Raw genomic sequence first — 23,550 nt, 5'->3', positions numbered from 1 at the left:
AGCTGGGAGCTTTTGGTGTAGTTCAGTAGAGAAGGCACAAATTCTGCTGGGAGGGAGTGGATAACTCTAATAAAAATGTTCCTGGGCTGGGCGCGGTGGCTCACACCTGTAATCCCAACATTTTCAGAGGCTGAGGTGTGCAGATCACAAGGTCAAGAGATTGAGACCATCCCGGCCAACATGGTGAAACCTCATCTCTACTAAAAATACAAAAATTAGCTAGGCGTGGTGGCACATGCCTGTAGTCCCAGCTACTCGGGAGGCTGAGGCAGGAGAACCGCTTGAACCCGGGAGGCGGAAGTTGCAGTGAGCTGAGATCACGCCACTGACTGCAATCCAGCTTGGCGACAGAGCGAGACTCCGTTTCAAAAAAAAAAAAAAAAAAGTTTCTGGACAGAACAAGATTAATGAGCCAATGGGGGGCTACAGAGCTGAAAGGTGCTACGAAAGGTTCTGTAAAGTGAAACCAATTTGGTTTCAAGAATCGAGTTGGATTTGTTTGGGGGTGGAGAGATGCCAAAGTGAGGAAAAAGCAGTGCACAGTCAAGAACTAACAGCAGAAGTTTGAGTGTTGCTACATTTCCCTGAGAACATAGACTAAAGAGAAATTAGGGCAGGATTAGTCATAGTACTTTGCTGACACTCAGTAGTATTTTATCAGCATTTATTCATCAGACCCACATTAGGCAGGGCAATTTTTGAGTGTTTGAGCTAAATTCTAATTTTTTTAATTTTTATTTTTATTTATTTTTTTGCTGTTCAACTAAACCAGTGTTTTGAATGTTCGGGGTTTTACAGTTAGAGTCCTGATGACTTTTTCTTGTTTACTGTTGTGAAAAATCACTAGCTCCAATGGTCACAGAGAATGAGTAAGAGAACTGGCTGTGCATATCAAGATGAAGTATGGTGTAAGAAATATTTCAGAGCATGTCCTTTGGCCCAAGATTGAGCCGTTTGACACCTAAGCAGGATTGGCTGAATGTTATCCTTTCTGCTGAGGCGTCAGTGGAGATGATCATTAGTGGTGGCCGAAAAGTGTTGTCGAAGGTGCTCTTGCTTGACACGCTTCCAATGCGGGACATAGTTTGAGTGATAGATGGCTAATTCATTGATAATGTACTTGTTGCCTTGCAGTCTTGTGTACTGCTGGCTACCTCTGGTCTGTGTGCCAGTATTGAGCAGCATTCTATGGGAGGAATGTAGTTGCTCATAACAGTGTCTGCTTCCACATCTGTAGTTCTTGTGACCTTCTGATATCTGTCAACTTTAAATTTTCTGGAAGTATTTAAGTATATTCAGACCTTCTGATATCTCTTAACTTTAAATTTTCAACCTGCTATATAGCAGCCTCTTACTGCACACTGAGGATCAGCTTATTTCATTAAAGTGCTCTCACTTTGAATACCTCCCACCTATCTGGTGAAAATTCTTATTTGTCCTTTCTTTCCTGAATGTACCATTTCACAACCTCTAACTCTTTGCCTTCTTCAATTGCTTTGCAGATTTTTCTGTTCCAGGAAGCTTACGGAAAGGGGTGGGAAAATAGAGAAGCCATACTCTGTACCCTCAAGTACTCAAGCTGGGTTTCCAGAGTGGCTTTATTATTTATTTATTTATTTTTTTTGGTGAATGGAACCTGGCTTTTCCTCTTCCCTCCCCAAGCCCCCCACCCCACTTCCTGACATTGCACATGCCTGAAAGAACAAGGCTTCAGATAAAAGAATGAGAACACTTGAATGAAAAAGGAAGACTTGGTCCACAACCCCTGGTGAATATGAAAGAAGTGTCGGCCTGGACTATCTCCCGCATAATTCACAGCTGCTATCTTGTCTTCAGAAGTGCAACATCCCTTACCAATAGTGACCTAACTTGTGAGGACTGCTTGTGATAGGATAGTTCCCACCCCCGGGACATAAGTTTTCCATTTCCAGTTAACATGCCTAATCCCATGCTATCTTTAAGAGCTTGAAAATCCTTCCTGACCTGAGCTAGGCTTTTATTCAAAGGGACTGTGTATGCGAACATCCCCACCATCTATGTTTCCTGTTTTCAAACTCCCTGCCGTTTGCGTATTTTCAGATGCTCACTGCCAGTAATGGTTTGTTAGTAGCTCCAAACCATTAGAAAAGAGCTCAGGAGTCAGAATTTGAAAGATGCCCACAGGGTGATTTGAGATTTGGAACAGGTTATCACAATAAGTTGGGATTGGGGGAGTTGACACAACCAGGGTCTGCTTGGGTGGGCAGCTGTTTCAGAAACGCTTGGTGAACTCTTAAAGCCCTGAAGAGCTTAAAAAAAGCTCTGAAGAGATCTGAGAGTCACACTTAAAAGCAGCCTTTCTAACCTCAAAGAAAAACCAACTTAGCCTTTTTATACAATTAACTAGATTTGGGTCTTAAATTCTACTTTGACATATAGGCCTAAGAAGTAGTTTAACATGGCCTTGTTACCCTTACCCCTTCTGTTCTGTGCTGTTTTCTGAGAAATGGATGCAGGAACTGATTCCCTTTCTTCCTCTCTGGAACAGGATATAAAGAACCCTTCTGCTTCCCTTTACTTGTGGCCTTCTTGGCCAGGCTTACTGTACACTGAACAAAGCTAGGGAGCAGTGCTTCTGAGCTAGCTGTTGGGGGTCCACAGCCAGAAGGAATGGGAGACCACAGGAGCCATTCAAAAGATAATTACATGTCAGAAGAGAGTCCAGCCATGGGGTTCTGTTAGACACCTTCAGGTTGGGAGACATAGGCTTTGTCTGCTTGCTGGGCTGAACCCTCACCATATCCACTGAGAACAAAATGGGGAGCAGCTGTACCAGGGGAGGGATGAATGTCTTTCACCCAAGTTGCGAGTCTGCTAGTTGTCTGGAAACGTTCAAGGGAGGCTAAGGTATCTTATGTCGTCTCAGGAAACAGGGTTGGTTCTCAGCTGGCAGTGAAGGGGGACTAGTGTGGTATTAGAAGTTGAACTTGAGGTTGCAATCTCAAATCACCCTCTGGCCTCACAGGAATGCACCAGGGTGATCTGGGAGGATCTGAGTTTCCTTTATGAAGTCAGATTAAAAAAAAAAAAGCTGATCTGATTTAAAGAGTTGCCAAAGGCTTCCCCGCCAATACACAAAGACTGCATTGTTCATGTACCCTGTGTACTCTAAGTGAGACACCAAATCAGATGCAGCAACCTGGTCTTGCATAAGCCCTGGTTAGAATGTAGGTTTTTTTTTTTTTTTTTTTTTAAAAACAACTAGGCCAGTAGCCAGAACAGAATTCTTTAAAATAGGACAGATGTCCAGAGAATGGCTAGTGTCCTCTAGCACTCTCTCAGAAGCAAAAGAAGCAAGTCTGGGGTTACAACTTCCAGTGGCCTACTTTAAATAGACGCTGCTCTGGAAAATGACTTTCTTTATAAATATCTTTAAACACAAAATCCAAAAAATAGAACTCAGTGGAATGACAATGACAATGCATGATGATGGCCCAGTGGCTGTCCCATGTGAAATACTTCTTGCCTGACATTTATCATCTACTTGTTGACTGACCTATTGAGGTGCCTTCATGACACCTTTTACATTCATGATAGGTCTCAGGAAGACAGCAGTGTACTTGGTGGAAACTGTCACGTAACAAGTGGGTTGTAGGGAGCTAAACAGTGAGTACACATGGTACATGGATATGGAATGGAATAATAGACATTGGAGACTTCAAAAGGTGGGAGATGAAAGGGGGATGAGTTATGAAATCCTACCTCTTGAGTACAATGTACACTACTTACGTGCACAGTACACTGTTTGGGTGAGGGGCACACTAAAAGCCCGGACCTCACCGCTACACAATATATTCATGTAACACAGCTGCACTTGTACGCCCTAAATGTATACAAATCTAAAAATAAAATGGATATGGTGGCTCTCGTGTCCACCGACAGTGTATATGACTTTTTAAAAAGTGGGTAATGAATTTATCAAACTTGAAAGCTTATGTGAAAATATGAAAAATACTTTGTGTCTTTTTTTTTTTTTTTTTTTTGAGACGGAGTCTTGCTCTGTCGCCCAGGCTGGAGTGCAGTGGCACAATCTCGGCTCACTGCAAGCTCCGCCTCCCGGGTTCACGCCATTCTCCTGCCTCAGCCTCTCCGAGTAGCTGGGACTACAGGTGCCCGCCACTACGCCCGGCTAATTTTTTTGTATTTTTAGTAGAGACAGGGTTTCACCATGGTCTCGATCTCCTGACCTCATGATCTGCACGCCTCGGCCTCCCAAAGTGCTGGGATTACAAGCATGAGCCACCGCGCCCGGCCTACTTTTTGTGTCTTAACAGATGCAGTCTTTGGGAGGAAAGGGTGCTATTAAAAAATCCTTCTTTAGGATTTTGTGGTGCTAATAGGTTATAAAACTCCTGTTTGCTCTTGTTTTCCTTGAAATAGGATATGCACTTGTGGAATATTTTCTTTTCTCTCTGCCCTCAGACGAAAATGGAGCCTAGTGGTCATGTGTACCTATTTCAGGTTGGATTGTCTTTTCAGCGTTTATGGACGGCAGTTGGCAACTCATTTATTCTTATATGAGCACTGGGGAGCAGGCTGGCCTCCATCATTGTGGGGTCAGAGGATTGGGGGTTAAGAGCAAAGCTTGGGGCCGGGCGCGGTGGCTCACGCCTGTAATCCCAGCACTTTGGGAGGCAGAGGTGGGCGGATCACAAGGTCAGGAGAATCGAGACCATCCTGGCTAAGAATGAAACCCCGTCTCTACTAAAAATTCAAAAAATTAGCCGGGCGTGGTGGCGGGCACCTGTAGTCCCAGCTACTCAGGAGGCTGAGGCAGAAGAATGGCATGAACCTGGGAGGCGGAGCTTGCAGTGAGCCGAGATTGCACCACTGCACTCCAGCCTAGGCGACAGAGTGAGACTCTGTCTCAAAAAAAAAAAAAAAAAGACACCAAAAACACAAAGCTTGGAATGGGAGTATAGGCCTAGCTCTCAGGTGAGGCAGGCAGGGCCCACACCCCTTTAGGGGAGATGACAAGTATAATCCCTGGTTTCTGCGGGCTGAAGGTTTGGGAACATATGTACCATACGGAACAAACTCCAAGTTTCCTGACTGTGGAGAAGGAAAGAATATCATGCTCTGTTTTGAAACAGCTTATTCCTCAGGGTCAGGCTTTGAAAAACAAACCCAGTAAAAAGTATCTTTATTCTCATGTTTAAAAAAGTTTTTCTATGATGATGCAGTAACAATACAAAAATATTTTGAACACTACAATAATCTTTTTCTCAAGACTTCTTGCAGTGTTACACTAGAATATGTGATCTTTGGATTCTGAGAAACCAGTGGCTAAAGTAGGAACTAAAGGCTTTTTTTGAGGGGTGTGAGAGTACATGGACAGCCCTTTTTTTTTTTTTTTTTTGAGACGCAGTCTCCCTGTTACCCAGTCTAGAGTGCAGTAGTGCCATCTCGGCTCACTGGAACCTCCGCCTCCCGGTTCAAGCGATTCTCCCGCCTCAGCCTCCTGAGTAGCTAGCTGGGATTACACGCGCACACCACCATGTCCGGCTAATTTTTGTATTTTTAGTAGATACAGGGTTTCACCATGTTGGCCAGGTTGGTCTCAAACTGACCTCAGGTGATCCACCTGCCTCGGCCTGCCAAAGTGCTGGGATTACAGGCGTGAGCCACCGCGCCCGGCCAGACAGCCCTTTTTCTTTGGATTTATGCTATGTGAGGAGGCAAAAAACAAAAATTAAATTAAAAAAATGACTTGTTTTTCAAGGCTCAGGGTTGAAGCTTGGCTCAAAAATGGGTTAACGCAGGCTATGGTGAAAACCTGTTGTCCACTACTGGAGATTTTCTGGGCTCCTTGATCTAGTTGTAATGGTCCTCTGTCCCGCAGCCCCATGGGGAAACTGGAGCCAGCCTGGACTGAATGCTGGAAGACAGGCTCTGGCTGGCATGAGGTTTTGGGTTTGCCATCTCACAGCTGCCCAGGAGCTGGCTGGACTGCCACAGATGAACTGGAAATGGAATTGTGAAAAACACTCTGTGAATGGGGAGGGGTGCACACGGGATTTGGGCCATGACTTCTTTGAACTATTGACTGCAGCTGCTAGTGACAAGCCTGGGGCCTTGGTATCAGAGCTTCTTAGGCTGGTGAGTTTCTCAGGGAACACTTCCAAATAATTTGAACTAGAGCTAGATACACCCTCCCCTCCCCAATTTGCCTGATAAGGTAGTGTCAGATTCTTTGCTTAGGTTGATAGGCCTAAACTTAACCTATTCCATTCCCCTTCTTGCAAGCTCCTGAGATCATGGTAAGGGGCTTCCTCTGGTCCAACTTATGAGTAGCAGCTGGCTTTGTTTTTGTTTTTATAAAGAGAGCTTCTCCATTTCCTTAGAAGAGTTGTCATCTTGAGCTTTGTGATTGTGACCATGCTCACATGTTGTTTGACAAACCAGCTCATTCTTGGTCCATGAAGTGTCTGAATGGGGAGGGTGTGGCAGTGGGGGATGGGGGAGATGGGTAGAGAAGGTAGCTAGGCTCAGTTCAGCCCATCTCTGACCTATAGCAGAAAAGCTAGGGAGGCAGAGGCTTCTGGCTGGCAAGACAGATGGTACAAAGAATAGATGCAGGCAGCCATAGGTACAAGGGATTCCCTTAATTAGATGACACATCAACACAGATCTGATTCCCACCACTTGGAGCAGTTTGAATCGATGGCCTCAGGTTCAGGCAGAAGTTCTGCAGCCTCTGAAATCTTCAGGGTCTGGACCCTGAGATGACGTTAACAGGACCCCTGGCCGGTTTCCATGCGATCTGGGTCTCTTGTCATTTTCTCTCAGGGGGTAGGCTCCTGGAGGCGGCCAGGTATCCTGTGCCTGCTAGGCCGCCTGTCTCTGAGATTCCTGTTGCTGTACTTGTGTGCTCTGCAGGGTGCTGCGGGGGGCCTGTCGGGGCCCTGGGGCTGGGAGGCTGAGAGCAGTGGAGAGACCTGGGGATGTAGGTGCTGGCTCCACAGGGCTAGTAAGCAGTTCTGTGGGGAAGCGGGGCAGCAGACGGTATGAGGGTGAGTCCTGGGGAGCTGGGGACCCGGGGCAGCCTAGAGCACCGTCATCGGAAGGAACGGGGCTGGGGCAGCGGCCTTCTCTGGGTAAGTACCGAATGCATTTCTTTTTCCTCCTAGGAATAGTGAAGAGAGTTATCTGTAAACAGAGGGTGAATTCATAGTCATACACCACAACCAAAAACTGCTGCCTTTGCACAGGCCTGGCTGATTTCTTGTCCTGTCTTCCTGGGACTTGGGTGGTTAAGTCAGTGTCCTCAGACTGCCACTCTGCTTTGGCCTGGCCCAGACCTAGGACAGGTGCAGTTCCCAGAACAGCCACAAGGTGGCAAAGGGGCCTTTTGTCACTAGGCCTGTGGGCTGTCACCTGTCTTCCAAGGGAGTCATCTCCCAGTCCCGGCCTTTGAGCTTCTCCAGGTGTGATCTGCACCAAGGCAAGGGGCCGCAATGCCTATGGCTTTCTTGCCCAGCCATCCCAGTCCTCAGGCTGGGCTAGAGGAAGAAGACATGGACAGTGACTCTTGTCCATTACCATCCTTGAGTTCTCCGGGCCAGTTTGTCTCTGATGGAATAAATGGAATAGAACTTCCCCTGAAGACAGGGTTGTTTCCCACTGTGCATACGTATGTGGGTACACAGACACACCCCAAACTCCTCCTTGCCCTTGGACAGGGAGTGTGGTGGGTACACTGAGAGGCTGGACAAGTGTTCCTTAGAGCCAGTGGCCTTACTGCCTGGAGTACCCTCCATCTTAGCCCTGCCGGGCCTGGCCTGAAACTGACTGAGGAAATTTTAACCACTTGTTGGGTAAACCTTGTCACACCCAAAAGTATTTGTCTGTCGTATGGTGAAACACATGAGCCCTTTCCCTTAGACAGCCCAGGGTACCCTGGCTCCTCTCCCCCAGCCTCTCCAGCCCTTTGGTCTCAGTAGGTACAAGATAGCAAGTCATAAGGCTACCTGGCAACCAGATGGTTGTGTGTTGTTGTCACCTTGTTTTTTTTCAGATTAAGGGCTCAGGATGGTACAGACAGGGATTCCCATCTTGAAGAGGAAGTGAGGGAGCTGATGGGCCATAATGACTTTGAGGCCTGGGAGAATGGGCTCCAGGCCCCCTTACTGGTGGTTGAGCTGTCTGTTTGCTGAGGACCTGCTAGGCCCACTGGCATCAGAGCTACCTTCTTGAGTCTGTCCTTCCTTTCTGGAACATTCTGTGTCTTTCTCTCCAATCCTCCTAGAGTTAGACCCAAGTGGTCTTCTCCACATGCCGTGTTCAGTATTTACTACTATTCTCAGGAGGCCTGGACTCCCAATCTGCTGAGTATGCTAGTGGGCTGAGGGGCCAAAGGAGTGGGCTGCAGGCCCAGTGGAACATGTGCAGAGGCAGGGAAGCAGCTTAAAGCAAAGGGAGAACGATGGTGGGGACAAACCCACCTGCACGGACCACACCAATCCGTCTGCTGGTTGAGGCCAAAGCGAGCACGGCATTTCTTAGGCGAGCCAGGGTCTGCTCACAGCCATGCCAGAGGGGCAGAGCAGGGCAGAGGGCGAGCAGGCAGCAGGGCAGAGCAGGGCCCAGAAAGAAGAGGTAACATCAGTGTTAGCCAGTTATAGACACCCTACAGCCCCCGTAGGCAGAGTGGGCCTCTCCATGGCACAGCCAGCCCCAGTGGGAGCCCAGAGCCAAGGTATCAGGAAAGGTGGGCACCCAGCTATGCAGTAGAGGCAGTGGGAAGAATGGGAGGGAGGGAGTCCTGTCAGTCTAGCTCATCTCTGTGGCTTGTGGGGCCCTTGCAGCATGGAGGCTGCAGAGGGGCCCAAGGAAGACCAGGGAGATCCAGCCTCTTCTGCCCTAGGGCCACCCACCTCCTCCCCAACTCCCTACCCATTTTATCCAGTTTTTCTTCATTCTTGACCTACATTCCTTCAAGGGCTAAGGCTGAAGGCTATACCTTATGCCTGTTCTACACACTTGCAGATGGAAGGAAGGGCCCATTCTTTGCCTTGGAAAAAGGGCTAGGAACTCTGCCCTGCTCTGTCCCAGTCCTAGCCTCCAGCTTCCCTGTGTGGGGACAGCACGGCTGAGGTGGTCAGGGATGTGGAGTCTAAGTTACCAGAGGGGCAGGAATTCACCCACAGGGAGGAGGCCTGCAGTAGGGTGTGGGCTTCTCTACATAGAGCACTTTGCACTGCCATGAAAAATGTTGAAGTGGGGGGTGATAAATTGCCAGGCTCCAGCCAGTAGGCTGTGTGACTACTGGGCCTAGTCATGGGGCCTAGCTCAGCCTCTCCCAGTCTCAGCAGAACTAGCCAGGACATTGTTTGGGCTAAGCATCAAACCATACAGTCAGTTCTTTGCTAGTTTCTCTGGTGAGTGGAGCTAGCAAAGGTAGTGGGTGCAAGGCAGAGGAACACACCATCTACCCCAATTCTACCCAGCAGAAGCCAGGTCTGCTGGGTTTCCCAGGGACTTAGTATAATATAGCTGTTTCTTGCATGGGAATTTGACTTGTGAGATGCAGGCCTTATTTTCATAGGCCCCAGGCCCTGAAGGCTCCTGGCTGGGTACCGTGTTCCTCCCTTTGGGTCAGAGGAGGGCTGCTGTTGAAATGGGGACATGGAGAGGAGCCTCCACTACTGCTGAGGGAAGGTCTCACCTGTGGTGGATTCTTGGTGCTTTTCCCTCGACCGCCTCTTCTTCTTCCCCTGCAGAGAACAAAAGGAGGGATGCTAGATCTGGGAGGCAGACACTGGGATACCCACAGCCTGCTGCCTAGCTTGGGTACCCCTGGGATTCTGGGCGTACAGGCCCCTCCTACCTTGGGGATGCTGGTGTTTCTTGATTGCTGTTCTTGCTAGGCTGCTATGGAGTGCATTTAGAAGCTCTTCCCTCACCCCAATCTGGTCTCCAATTTGAATGGAAGGAGGTGACTTCCAGACCCCTTTCTCCCCTTTGCCCATGTGGCCCAATCAAATGTTGGATAACAGCCCATGTGTGAGCATATTCTGGAGTGGAGAATAGGATGTGGGCTTGTCCTCTTCTGAGGCAGCCATGGGAGGCCTTGGACCCTCTGTGCCCTTCCTCATCGGTGCCTTCAGGACAGTAGTTCTGCGTTCCTTGCTGAGATTGTGGCCTGGGGCATGGTATCTCGAAGGGTCCCCTGCCCACCCCTGCTGTGTGTCACTAGGCACTCACGTAGTTGTCCCGCGCTGACCAGCCTGGGTATAGCTGCATGTGCAGCTGCCTCTCCTTGCGGGCCAGCTCATAGTACTTGGCCTGCTCTTCTCGCGACAGCGCATGCCACTGCAACACGGAAGGGGGGCAGGTGGGGTGCATCAGGGAGTCAGCAGGCTGCACCAGGCTGAAGATGGTCGGGGAGCATCCCTGCCAGCCCACCTGCCCATGGTCTCACCCTGCGGCCCAGGATCTGGTTGATGGCAGCGCTCTCCTTAAGTGTGCACTCTGCGATGACCTTGGCTCTCATCTCCTTCATGTACAGCATGAAGGCATTGAGGGGCTTCTTGATGGTTGGCTTCTTGGCCTCCTTCTCTGCCTTGGACTCTGCTTGTGTCTTCCTGAGGGGCACAAATCCAGATTGTTCAGGAGCCCCCCTAGTGCCCACCTAATGGCAGCCTCCTCCTCTAGTGTGGGCCTAGAGTGTGTGTAAGTGTATGATACCAGAGTTTTCTAACTGGAATCTTTTCTAGCTGCCCCCAAGTGGGTGAGCAGACAGCTAAGTAACTGTCCCTTGTAGGAATACTACAGCCAAGTGGGAAAAGCATGTGTTAAGGACTTCTGAGCCCCTCCTCTGTTGGCTCAGAAAAATCCTTGTTCCCCATCCCACCCACCCCCTCCTACTTCTGAGGATCAAAAACACATAGCCAGAGGCACAAAACAGCTTAGCCAGGGACCTCGTTGTGGCAGTCCTCAGGCCTGGTGGGAGGCCTGTGTATCCTGACTGACACACTCCCTGCCATCATTGTCTTTTCACTCACAGGTTGCGGTCGAAGGGCTGCAGCTCCTGCTTCCCTGAGGGGGGCACGATGGCCGAGTGGGGGATGGCTGCTGGGTGACCAGGTACACCAGAACCTAGCATCAAGGATGGGTGGGTGAACCTGGAGGCAGGAAGAAAGTTAACACTGAGCCAAGAATTATGGGCCAGACCTTTGGACATACACGGAAGCCCCTGCATAGTACATGACTTGAAGACACAGGTGAACAGATATTCTATCCTACTGGCCTAGACATAAGTACACAGAGATAAATACAAATACCTGCTCCCAGCACACTACACAGACACACTGCAAAAATCTACATAGATTGCCATTCAGGTGGTTACTACATAGGTCCCAAGTAGCTTTTGAATCTGTCCCCTTTTCACGTCCTTCCCCTACCAACCCAGCCTCAGGAGCCTGTGGGCTGCCCTGTGAGGCCTCATCCCTCTCCTGCTTGACCCTTCCAGGCCTCTCTCCACACAACAGCCAGAGTGACCATTAAAAACACCTGAATGTTCCTGGCCTGCTCCGGCTGAAATTCCCCCAGCGTCCAAAGAATAGAATCCAGGCTGCTCCCAAGGGCCTGCACACCCCTGCATGAGCATCCTGCTGCTGTTGCTAGCCCCTTCTCTTCCCCTCTGCTTCCTGTCCCTCTCCATTCCCCATCAGCCCCAGTTATGGCTGTTCCCTTGTTTTCCTCTCGCAAAAGATTACTCTTTCCGCGAAGCTCTGCCTGACCCATCAGGCCTGGTGAGGTCTCCTTGGGGCTTCCCCATCACTCAGCTGGCCCATTAAGCTGCTGGTGCCATGTCTGCACTTGCTATACGGGGCTGTGCGCTCCAGTGGGCAGGAAATGTCTGTGGAATCCCCTGCCATTGCATATTTGGCACTGAGTCTGTCACTGAGGGAGTGACCTAAGTGAAGGGATCCATGTACACACACCTCCCATTTAAGTTTCTTGCTGTTCTGTGGAGACCATTCTGCCCCTTACTGCTTGCACAGGTGTTATCCCTGAGCCAGCAGCCCCTAAGGGTCAGAGGTTGGGGACTTATGTAAAAGGTGCTGTCTCAGCTTGGGCAAACCTCAGGGGATGCCCAGGAGAGTCCTACTAAGTAGGGATGAAGAACAGAGGTGAGTGCACACACATCTGCACACGGGCTGAGCCACATATGCATGTACTGTCCTGGCCTCTGTTGTGCTCTGCTGCACGGTGTGGCCCAGGCTGAGGCCTCTTGGCACTTGTACTAGCTTCATTCTCAGGCACAGGACAGCAGGGGGCTGCAAAATGACAGACGGACAGATGGACAAACGACTAACACAGGGCAAGCACTGGCCCGGGCATGGCCTTGTGTGGGCACTGAAGCCTGGGCAACAGGAAGCAGGAGCCTAGCTGCAGTGTAGGGGACTCACCTGGGGTAGGGGGCGCCAGGGGCTGCAGTGGGGGCAGGGAAGTGCTGTCTATATCCGCAGGAAGGGGACAGGGGGTAGAGAGGAGGGCTGGGCCTGTGGTTGGGAGAGACAGCTGTTAGCAGTCTGGCTGCTGGCCAGACACGAGGAAAAGACTTCCCTACCTTGCTAGGCAGGCCTTGACCCATCTTGAGACAGATGGGCCTCTGCTGGAATTTCAAGCATCTGCCACCAGAGGGCAGCTTGTGCTGTTTCCCTCTATAAACTTGTATGGGTGCTTGAGGGATGGAAATGGTATCCTCCTCCTGGGACCCAGCTTAGCAGGCCCCTGGGCCCCTCCAGCCTGCTTCTGTTTCTTTGACGGTATAGGGCTGATATCTGTCCTGGGGCCATTGCAGCCACTGTTAACACTGGATTGTTTTGCACCACTTTGCCTGCTTCAACTCCTGGTCATCCTTCAGGTCTTCCTTGGCTAAGTGACCCTTTCTCCTCAAATCCCTGAGATTCCAAGCTGGATGAGGTACCTCTCTGGGCTCCTACAGTCCCTAACCAGAGCACTACCAACAGTGCCCTGTAACTGTCTGGTTTTTTGCCTGGGTTGCCCACTAGGTAGACTGAGTTCTGAGAGGGCAGGGATCTAAGGATCAGTCGGCTTCAGCAGTGCTGACTTCCCTGGTGCCCAGAACCCTGCCAGGCACACAGTAGGGCTCAGTGGAGAGATGGCTTAAATACCCCTACTTCTTTCCTCACAGCCAAGAGCCACCAGGTGGAAGCCAAGAGCACAGGGCTGCCTGAAGTCCCCTCCTTACAGACTTGGTGGGTAAAATCTGCTGTAGGCTCAAGTCTCTTGGTCTTCAGCACTGCTGGCCTAGGGGATGTTTTTGAAAGGCTGGCCTACAGATTTGCATCCACGGAACCCTGGTCTAGTCCAGTAAGGCTGGGCTCTTGAGCATCTTGCCACACTTTGATCCTAGGGGTATTCATGGGAGTAGTCTTAATTTGTATTCATAATGGATTGTCCAAGGAGAAGCTGGAACGGAGGAGGGTGCTGACCATGGGTAAAGGGCAAGTGGGCCACAGGTTGGGCCTCTGGCCTGCCCGATCTCCTTGGGAAGCCAAGTTTTCCTGCTGTTGGGTGACTGCCACAGCCCAGCTCTCTGAAATAGGCTAGAGACCTGCGCAGCTCACACTATCGTTGATGAGTAAAGGGCCAAGTAGCCTGCCAAGGCACAACTCCAGCTGAGGACAGGCCCTTTGGCCCATAGGCAGGCCTACTGACTTACTTAGGGGGCCAGGCTTCCTTTTCCTGGCCCAGCCTTAAGAATCTCCAAGCAGGCTGGTCAGAGGCTTGGGCTCAAGCAGGCACCACAGGGGCAGGGAGGGACACTGCCCCTCAAGCAGCTCAGCCAAGGAAAGGACCAAAAGCAGTAGGCACTGAGGCCAGTGAGCTGAGAAGCAGCAGCCTCTCTGGTAGCCACTCATGCTGTCCCCTCCCTCCTCGGGCCAACCTTTCTTCCTCACATACTTATATGGCCCTGGAGGTCCCTTAGCAGCCCAGAGTTCTCCCATCCAAGGGGATCTCTTGGACGCTGAGGGAGACAGGGCTGGGACCAGGGACCAGCTCTCCTGCCTCCCCAAAGGGAGTATGTCAGGCTCCCTGGGGAATGCAGGCCAGGGGTACATGAGGACCCCTAGCTCAGAGCCAGGTTAGGACAGAGTTGCTGGCCAGCCCCTGGCATCTAAACAGAGCTGGCAGCAGAGTGGCCAGCCAAAAGGGATGGAGGAGGAAATGGAAGGGCAGGCAGGTCTTGGTCCGACCAGCACACAGTACCCCTTTCCCATTGGGCCCACACTCACCAGCTCACAGTGTGGGGGAGCTGCCCCATGCTGCCTGAGGTCAGGGAGTAGAAGCCAGAGAGGTCAGGGGTCTGCAGAGGCCTGTGAACTGCAGAGGAGAGAGGCTGAATGAGTGGGCTAGCCTGACCCAGCAGGCCACATCAGCAATTACTGCGTCCTAGAGCCTCCTACAGGGGCCTTAAGATCCCACCAGTTTGCTAGAGGACCAGACATAAACTGGTTTATTCAGGAGGATCCCAGTGTGACAATAGTGCCCCTTTGACAGACAAGGGAACCCAGGGCAGAGGGCTGGGGTGACTTGCCTAAGACATTAGGGGGCCAGTAGGCAGAGCTGAAGTCACTCAGGCATGGAGGCATTGGGGCATCTCTGCTCTGGGGACTCCAGCCTGGCTTTCTGGGCAGGAGGCAGGCCCCTGGTCTAGGGGAGCCCAGCCTGGGGAGCCAAGGCTCCACCTGCCCCCCAGGGTTGAGTCAGCATGTTTCCCACAGCTGACAATGAGGCATTTCAGAATGACTTTGCCTGAGGCTGAGGTGAATCAGCCATCACAACCACCACTTTCCATTTTCTCACTGAGAGGAGGAAAGGCTACAGTTTTACAGTTCTCAGCAATGCACCACACTGGCAGCGGGGTCACCCATGGGATTTAGGCTTCAACCTGAAGCCTTCACATTTTGACCTAGCACCCCCTTTTCCAGTTTTCTGATGCCCTCATACCCCCAGTCCATCTTTCTGGAATTTTCTTGGGGCCCTTAGTTTGCACAGCCCCAGGTTCTCCAGTTATAAAATGGACCCAGCTACCTGGTCTCAGAAGCTGGGGTCTTGGCCCTTAGGCTCTGGTTTCACTGGGCCCCTCCCCATCCCAGGCTTGTACCTTGCTTCTGGCTGATGTCCGCAGGTGCAGGGGTGGGATGTGGGCTGTTGAAATGTTCGTAGAGAGAGAGTTGGGGGACACCGTGGGGGGGCTGATTGGCCTTGTGCTGAAAAATGAGAAGGAGGGTGGGTGAGTGTGGGGAGTCCTGAGGGAGGAAGGCACTGGGATGAGGGTGTGCAGGAAGCCCAGCTGTCAAAGAAAAGTCGTGGTGGCCAAAACCACAGGCCTCAGCGAAGGGGGTACCACTCAAGTCACAGTGTCCAGTACCCCTGCCCACTAGCCCCCAAGACTTTGCCCAAGCAGTCCCACCCCCTAGAAAGCCTCTTGGTCTTTCTGGGCACTCAATTCCTGGAGGTGCATCTCCGCTGTCCAGAAAACCCTTATTGGCCTCCTCATCTCAGGTTTGGCTTGTCTGGGGGGTTGCTTACAGCCTCCAGCCCACTAAAGCAGGGCATGGCCTAAGGACCCAGGCCTACCCCAGCACACCCTGGAAGAAGCATAGCTATCTATCTTTCCTCCTCTTCTAGCCCCCAATCTGGGGATTCTGAGTCTGACCATTTGTCTTAGCTCAGGCCTAACAGGACTTTCTGACACAGGGAAGGGCCCTCCTCAATCCCCTAACTCAGGGGAGATGGGGCCTGGCTTCCTCCAGGGCCATCCTTGCCCAGCCCCCATACTTCCTGTTTCCTCAGCACCGCAGGACTCTTACTTTTCTTTTTTTCTCTGTTTTTTTCTTTTTTTTTTTTTTGAGACAGAGTCTTACTCTGTGGCCCAGGCTGGAGTACAGTGGTGCCATCTCGGCTCACTGCAGCCTCTGCCTCCTGGGAGTTTAAGCGATTCTCCTGCCTCAGCCTCCCGAGTAGCTGGGATTACAGGCACCTGCCACCACACCCAGCTAATTTTTATATTTTTAGTAGAGATGGGGTTTCGCCATGTTGGCCAGGCTGGTCTCAAACTCCTGACCTCAAGTGATCCACCTGCCTCGGCCTCCCAGAGTGCTGGGATGACAGGCGTGAGCCAACTGCCCCCAGCCAAGACTCTTAACACTAGTTGCATTGCTCTATCAAGAGATGATTCAGTCAGCAGGCTGGAAGGAGGGGCTCCCCAGGAAGACCTGGCTGCAGGGAGTCACTGCCAGGGCCAAGGCCCAGCTCTGTGGCATTCTCAGTGCACATCTGCATGGGTCAGGGCCCCGGAGACATCATCTGCAACCAAGGCTCAACTTCCCACTTTGAAAAGCCCGTCTGCAGGGATGCTGTTGGCTGGGAGCATGGATGAGTGATCTCTGACTCCTGGCACAGAGGAAACGGGACATCTTTGGAGCCAGTCAGTAATGAGGGGCTGTGGCCTGGGTTCCTCCCCACTCTGTGAGTGCAATTCCTGACTGGGTGAATTTAGCCAGACTCCTTAAGAGCTTCAGGCATCTCTCCTAGTAGTGAATAGGGTTCATGGCCCCTTTATTACCAGGCCTGGGGAAGGGTGGCTCATGGTGAGGAGGCCTGGCACAGTCCCTTGGCACTTGGTTATTGGAAGCCCAGGGCAAGCCTAGATGGAAGGCTGGGTATGAGCCTCACTGTAGCCAAGGCATGAAACTCCCAGCTGGGCACAGGCTCCCACACCTGCCAGCAACAAGCCCTGTTGCTGGCATCTTTCCTCACATTCCTGCCTCCGGGCTACAGCCTTCACCCTTCCCCTCAGGTCTTGGGGAAGGTGCTGACACTGCCACCTGTCAGGGCCCTGCTCATCCATCTGCCCACCGGGAGGAGCCTTGCATAACAGGGCTTCACAGGCTTCCTCCTTTCCTCAGGCAGACAGTGGCTGACGTCCCTATAGGTGGCTAGCAAGGAAGAGGAGAGGCTGGGGCAGCTGTAGGGTATGTGGACACATGTGCACTCCTTCAGGTATCTGGTACCTGCCACATGCCAGGGACTGTGTCATGCACTTCGTAAACCCTGTCTCATTCCCATCAGGGTACAAACAGGCTGCCATTTCTCCCATCTCTAAATCCTCCCCCAGCTACCACCTCCTGTCTCACTACCTCAGCAGACCTGTCCCCATTCACTGCCCCTAGTTCTCAGCCCTCATTCTCCTTTCGACCCAGCCAGACAGTCTCTTGCCCCATCCCTCCATCAGATGACTCTTGTCAAAGTCCTAGTGACTTCCACAATCCTGAACTCAATGGTCAATTCTCAGTCTTCATTTTACCCAACCTCTCTGCAGCATCAGACACAATTGGTTTCTCCCACTTCCTTGAAAGAGTTTCTTCACTTGGCTTGCAGAATGCCACACTGCTTGATATTCCTCCAGCTTCATGGGCCACTCCTTCCTGACCTTGTTTCTGGCTCCCATCTTCCTCTCATCTGGGTTTACAGCTTTAAACATCTTCATGTGATGACTCCACATTTCTTCTCCAGCCCCACTTCTAGGAACTCTACTCTCCAAATGCTTACTCAGCTCTACTTGGTGGTCTGAAATGCCCCCTAAATTCAACATATCCAGATCGGAACCTCTAACTTCTTGACCCAAACGCTCCTCCCTGTCTTCTTCCTCAGTTAATGGTAACTCCATCCTTTCAGCTGCTCAGACTAAAGATCTTGGAGTCATCCTTGACTCCTTTTTCTCTGACATTCCATATCCAATTTGTTAGCAAATCCTAATGCTCTACCTTCAAAATGTATCTAGAATCCCACCACTTCTTCCTTGTCCCCCACCCAGTCCAAGCCTCCATCACTTTGCACCTGGATGACTGCAGCAGCCCCCTCCTTAGACCCGTGCTTCTCTCCTGCCCCTCCGCCAGTCCTCAATCCAGCAGCAACAGGAATCAGATCATGTCACTTCTGCCTAAAGCTTCCAGTGGCTTCCCACGGTATCTCCTGACCTGGGGCCTACAAAGTTCTCTGTGGGCTGGGTGCAGTAGCTTCATGCCTGTAATCCCAGCACTTTGGGAGGCTGAGGGAGGACTGCTTTAGGTCAGGAGTTCAAGACCAGCCTGGGCAACATAGCAAGACCTTGTCTCTACTAAAAATAAAATAAAAATAGCTGGGCATGGTGGTGCGTGCCTGTAGCCCCAGCTACTCAGAAGGTTGAGGGAGGAGGATCATTGGAGCCCTGGAGAGCGAGGCTGCAGTGAGCCGTGATTGTGCCACTGCACTCCAGCCTGGGTGACAGAGTGAGATGCTGTCTCAAATAAGTAAAGCTCTAGGTGATCTGGCCCCTGCTCCCTCTGTAACCCCAGCACCTTCTACTCTTCCTTGTTCACAATGCCTGGGGCTTCCCATGGGTGCTTTAGCCTCCAGCATCCTTCTTCATTTACTCCGGTGATAATGCTGAAAGTGTGCCATGATGTGAGGCAGGTTGGGAAGCCTGGCTCTAGGCTTGCTGACCTTTTCACTGACCTTTTACTGGAGGATCCTGGGCCAGTCTCATCCTTCTCTGGGGCTGCATTTTCTCCCCTTGTAAAATGGAGATGAGAATACCAGTCCTACTCACCTCAATGGTCACAGATGCAAAAGTTCTGCTCTGTCCTAAAGTTCCAGGGAGAAGGAGCCAAGGGCCTGTTAAAAGTAGGAAGTTTCCTGGAAACCCCTGGGGTGTTTTTATCCTAACAGGTTCCTAGAATAGCACCAGCCAGCCAGACAACATCAGCCCTGACCAGGCCTCGTGACAGCTGAGGGCACGAAGACTGAGCCTCAGGGCCTACTCCTTCAGGAACATTGGATCCTGCCAGAAGGCATTCCACCATTCACCACCTTAGGGCACAAATGCCTGGAGCATGGGGGGCTTTCGAGTCTAAGCTCCTGCTTCAGAGGAGGCCTTGCCATCCAGCCTTGGCTCTGGCTCTTTGACCCTTGGGATGGACCGAGCGCCTGGCTAGCAGAATAGGCAGGGAAGTCTAAGGAGCTGAGCCAGGGGTCCACAGTGCCAGCTCTTGGAAGACAAGTCTCAGAGTCTCTGCTCTGCCCAGAGTTGGGGCTCTGCTCCAAGGTAGTGAGAGCATGGCTCCATGGTGAGTTTCTCAGTAAACGACCCTTCCCCTGGGAGTAGGTGGTTTACCGAGAAACTACCCACAGGAGTTTTGGCCAGGAAGCCATGGAGAGCCCTCCTGCCAGGAGTGGGGAGGCCAGAGCTGACCCTCCTTGGCCATGCTGGGCCTGGCCCAGGTCCAGCTTTGCCACTTGAGCCCCAGGTTGCAGCACAGCTCAGGCTGGTCCTAGGAAACCTCCAAAAGAATCCAGCCCAGTCTACAGCTGCTGGCCTGGTATACATGCATGTGATGGGCAGTGCTGTGGCGTGTTGCCTGGCAGGCTGTGGGCTCATTCTGTCTACCAGCGTTCCTTGGGAACTGGAAAAAAATGCACTAAACAGGAGGTCTGCTGTCAGGCCACAGGAGAAGTGCTGGATGGGCAGGGGTGGGGCAGAGAACTCACTGGCAGCTGGAGGTCCTGGGGTGGCCAGGGCTCCAGGGCAGAGCATCAAGGGCCTGGCCAGCCCCTCCCACATTCATGCAGGCTGCCTCTTAGCCTCAATCCCCAGCCCGCTTTGTGCCCAGTGGTAGGAGCCAGGGGAAACCGTCTAGCACAGGGCCTAGCACCCATGTCCCCCTCGCCCAGTGGGATGTCCCACTCCAGGGCCTCAGCACAAGGCTGTCTCAGGGACAGGCTGCCTAGACAACAGGATGGGGTCACCTGGGGTCTGACATGTATATGGGAAGCCCGGTGACCGGAGCCCCCCTCCCCTGCTCTCCCTGATGGTGACTGTGCCCAGCCCTCAACGGAAAAAGGCAGGCCTAGGGTGACTGTCCCCACCAGGCCCTGAGCATTTCAGTGGCACACCTTCATCTCTCTTGCCCTCACCCTCTGAGGGCAGAGTACCAAACCTAGAGCTGGGTGCACAGTAAAGGGTGAAAGCATGTTGGGATGTTTAAATGCATTGATGCCTCACCAGTGCCTGTCCAGCCTTCTACTGGATGCCTGGTGACAGGGCTCACTCCCAGCAAAAGTGGTCCTTCCTGCCACTGCATTGCTCTTACTGCTCAAAGACTTCCTCAGGCCACTCTAGTCCACTGTCCCACAGGGGCTCCTCGCCCTTCTGGACTATTTCCTTAGCCCATGGCTAGGAATTCCTCATACGGGCGCTCCAGCGTGCCTTCTTGTTTACCAGACCGGAGCCCAGAAGAGAGCCAGGCAGGGCCAGGCAGGAGGAGGTGGAAATGGAGACTCCTGAGGTAGTTCTCCTCTGTTCTGAAGTCAAGCTTGGGCCTGGCTTAGCATCCCCCTTCACCACCACCCCCCAACACCCCCCCACCAACTTCCTGCAGGCTCAGGTGAAAAATAAACACAGTCGGCATTTTCCCTGCAGACCGCAGCGGTCTGCTCGCAGGCTGTGTGCACGCTGACAGCCCTTGCCACCGCCAGCAGAGAAACTCCCTCGCCTCTGACGGTTGACTCTGAAAACCCCCAAATGCTTGAGCCCCACAACACTTTCCCAGCGAAGAAAGTTGCTGTTTCCTCTGGCCTCAAGCCTGTGGGGGTAGGGGATAGGTGAGGCCTGTTCAGGCCCTCCCAAGTACGCCTCCCAGTGGCAGGGGACTGTGCCAGCAGAAACAGCCCCCCAAGAGATCAGGATGCTCAGCTGGTCGCTATTGGTACCATTCGGTCAGGGTGTATTTATGAGCTCCTATCATGTGCCAGGCAAAAAAATGCTTCAGGCCTAGAGAAAAGCATGTGCTAATGTGAGCGGAGTGTTTCCCATGTGTGAGGCAGAGTTCTGAGCACCGTGCAGAGTTGAACTCAGATACTCCTAACACAGACCTATGATATTAGGTACAACTACTATGCCCACCTGACAGATGGGGAAGCTGAGGCACAAGGTCACACAGCTAGTAAGTGGCAGAGCTGGAATGACACCCACGACACTGCAAAGGGCCTACGGTTATTGTGCACAGGACACTGTCCCAGTTCTAAACAGTCTCTCCCTTTCCCAGCCTGGCTGGTCAGGGTGACCTGAACCAGTGCTTCCCTAACCTGAAAAATGCTCCAAGTTTTAGGACCCCTGGGATGGGGGTTCTGGCTACACTGGCAGCCTGCCTGGTGGCAGTAGCTGAGCATGGCCCCAAGGCCCCAGCCATGTCCCCTGCTCGCCATGGCACAGCCATGCCGGCCTGCTCCTCTGGCCCAGGTGCCTTCCCTCTGCAATGTTCCATACTTCCTCCTGCTCTGGGCCAGGCTGGCCCACTCTCATCCTGACCTCAGTCTAAGGGTCACCTTGTGGAAAGGCCTGTGGCCTGGCTTGGGGTGCCACCAGCCTAGCTGGCAGAGGTTGGCCTGGGGGTCCTGGAAGGCAGGGTCTGCTGGTTAGTCATCTCTGTCTGGGCTCTGCACTCAGCAGGCTTGTTGCATGAAGGCCTCTAGAATCCCGGTGCCTCCAGAACCTGTGCATGCCCCCCTCCTCAGCCACAGGGCTGTGACTTCTTCCCTCAGGTCCCTCAAGCAGAGGGCTGCTCCTGAAGCCTGGTCTGGAGCTGGGAGAGGCCTTGGGGAAAAGCCCATGGAAGGAAGGGCAGATCCCCACCTTGAGCCTTGTGCTGCCTCCAGGGCAGAGGCTGACGAGACAGAAAGGTGGGCCATTGCTGTGGTTACTGTTCTGTTCGCCAAGCACACAGAGGTGATACTCAGTAACATAAATGCCACGTGTGACAACCCACTTGAGGCGGGCATGATATATTCTTCCCATTTCGCACATGTGGGAAGCAAGGCTCTGTAAGGTGAGAAAGTCAGTCGTGGCCCCACAGCCCTTCCTCCACCAGGTCAGTGCCAGGGCCCTTTATGGGCTCTCCAGGTCTTCAGTGATGCCAGCCTCATCCTCCCCTTCTCACTCTGTGCTCCAGCCACATGGGGACACTGGCTCTGAGGGCTATGATTCCCTCTGCTTGGAGCACTCTTCCACCACTTGGCTTGGCAAACTCCTATCCCTCTTTCAGGACTCACATAAATGAGACTTCCTCCTAGAAGTCTATCCTACCCTCTTCATCTGAGGAGGGGTCCCTTGCCATGCCCTCATCCCCAACTCCTTCTGTAGCACCGATCCACTGTGCTATAGTTGCCTGTTATCTGTCCTGCCCTTCCTGTGGTCTGGGATTGTGCCCTGAGTTATTTATATTGAATGTATTAGAGCTGGGCCCTTGAAGTTGAGTCCAGTGCAGGTGGGGTGGGAGATGCGTGTGAGCCTGTGTTTAGGGAAAATGTGGCTGCGCTAAATAAGGCACCCTGGCTGGGGCTGGGCACAGGGTCACTGCAACATACAGGTTAGGAAGGTGGGAGGAGCTGGGGCCACTACTTGGACTCAGGACATCCTACCTGGTACCTAAGACCCTTTGGCCTCCTCCTACCCCTGTCCTCTCCTGCCTGCAATACTTTGGGAGTCAGAATGACCAGTCAACATCAGGGCTGCCATTAATTCACATGGGGCATTTATGCTAATTAGAAAAAGCACCCCTTCTTCTGGACAGACACCCGGGCCATGCCATGCCAGGGCAGTGGCTTGGGAAGCACAGTGCAGGCTGGTCTCAGCCCTTGGCCCAGCTCCCCTGGCACAGCCCCTCCGGTTCTCACTTTCCTTCTTTGCACTGCTAGGGCCCACCAGTCAGCCCCACAGCTCCCTAGGCGTCTGTGTCTAGAGCTAGGGACCCACTGTCCAGCACCAATGGCGCTTTAGTGCCGAGGAGTCTGCCCAGTTGCTGAGCAGGATGCCCCTCAAGCCCTCAGACTGTAAGAATCAACTTCCTGGGGGGCAGGACGGGGCTTGCCTGCATATGGACCAGGCCTCGATTTGTGGGCTTTCGCAGACCCCATCTCTGCAGATATACTCCAGTAGAGCCGAGATTGCCAGCCAGGCTGGAGGCGCCCCTGCTCATGCCCTTTTTTTCCTAGCCCCCGCTCCAGGCACCACTGCCCAGGACACAGTGCTCTCCAAAGGATGGCCCGCAAGCTCCCTGCCCACAGCGTGCTGGATGCCCTGTGCCAGACGCCCACCACAAAGCACAGAAAAGTACAGAGTGTGGCTGTGTGGCCACCTGAGCTGGAAGGGGTGGGGGATGGCAAGGCCACACCCTCCTGGACCAAGAGGCTTCAGTGTCACCTGCTGGCACAAGGCTGTTGCCACAGTTGCACAGAGCTCTGCTGGGTGCGTGTGGCCAGTCCACCCACCGCCTGGCCTTGACATCAGATAAAGGGGCCTGCCACAGCGGAGGTGGGGACTAGAGTCCCTGCATGCAGCCTTGGCAAACCACAGGCCTGCTCTAGGCCCAGCCCGGCCCAAGGCACCCTTGGAACTCACTGAGCCCCACTTAGCCGAGTGGTGTGGCCCATGGC

The 23,550-nt window shown here is 52.6% G+C and overlaps 1 protein-coding gene across 1 annotated transcript in view; it reads right to left on the bottom strand.

The window, feature by feature from the left end:
- Positions 1–4,925: 4,925 nt before the first annotated feature.
- TCF7 (transcription factor 7) overlaps positions 4,926–23,550 on the bottom strand; it is a 33,414-nt gene continuing 14,789 nt past the window's right edge. The window contains 9 exon segments of the mRNA XM_032157916.2: positions 4,926–6,995; positions 6,997–7,165; positions 8,484–8,556; positions 9,707–9,755; positions 10,246–10,353; positions 10,463–10,625; positions 11,046–11,165; positions 14,310–14,397; positions 15,182–15,287. Coding sequence (XP_032013807.1) covers positions 6,825–6,995; positions 6,997–7,165; positions 8,484–8,556; positions 9,707–9,755; positions 10,246–10,353; positions 10,463–10,625; positions 11,046–11,165; positions 14,310–14,397; positions 15,182–15,287 — 1,047 coding nt within the window. The 3' untranslated portion in view covers positions 4,926–6,824.

Source organism: Hylobates moloch, unplaced genomic scaffold (assembly GCF_009828535.3).
Source record: "Hylobates moloch isolate HMO894 unplaced genomic scaffold, HMol_V3 SCAFFOLD_6, whole genome shotgun sequence".
Classification (NCBI taxonomy): Eukaryota; Metazoa; Chordata; class Mammalia; order Primates; family Hylobatidae; genus Hylobates; species Hylobates moloch.
The sequence above is the reverse complement of the archived record's forward strand: the minus strand, read 5'-3'. Positions and strand labels throughout refer to the sequence as shown.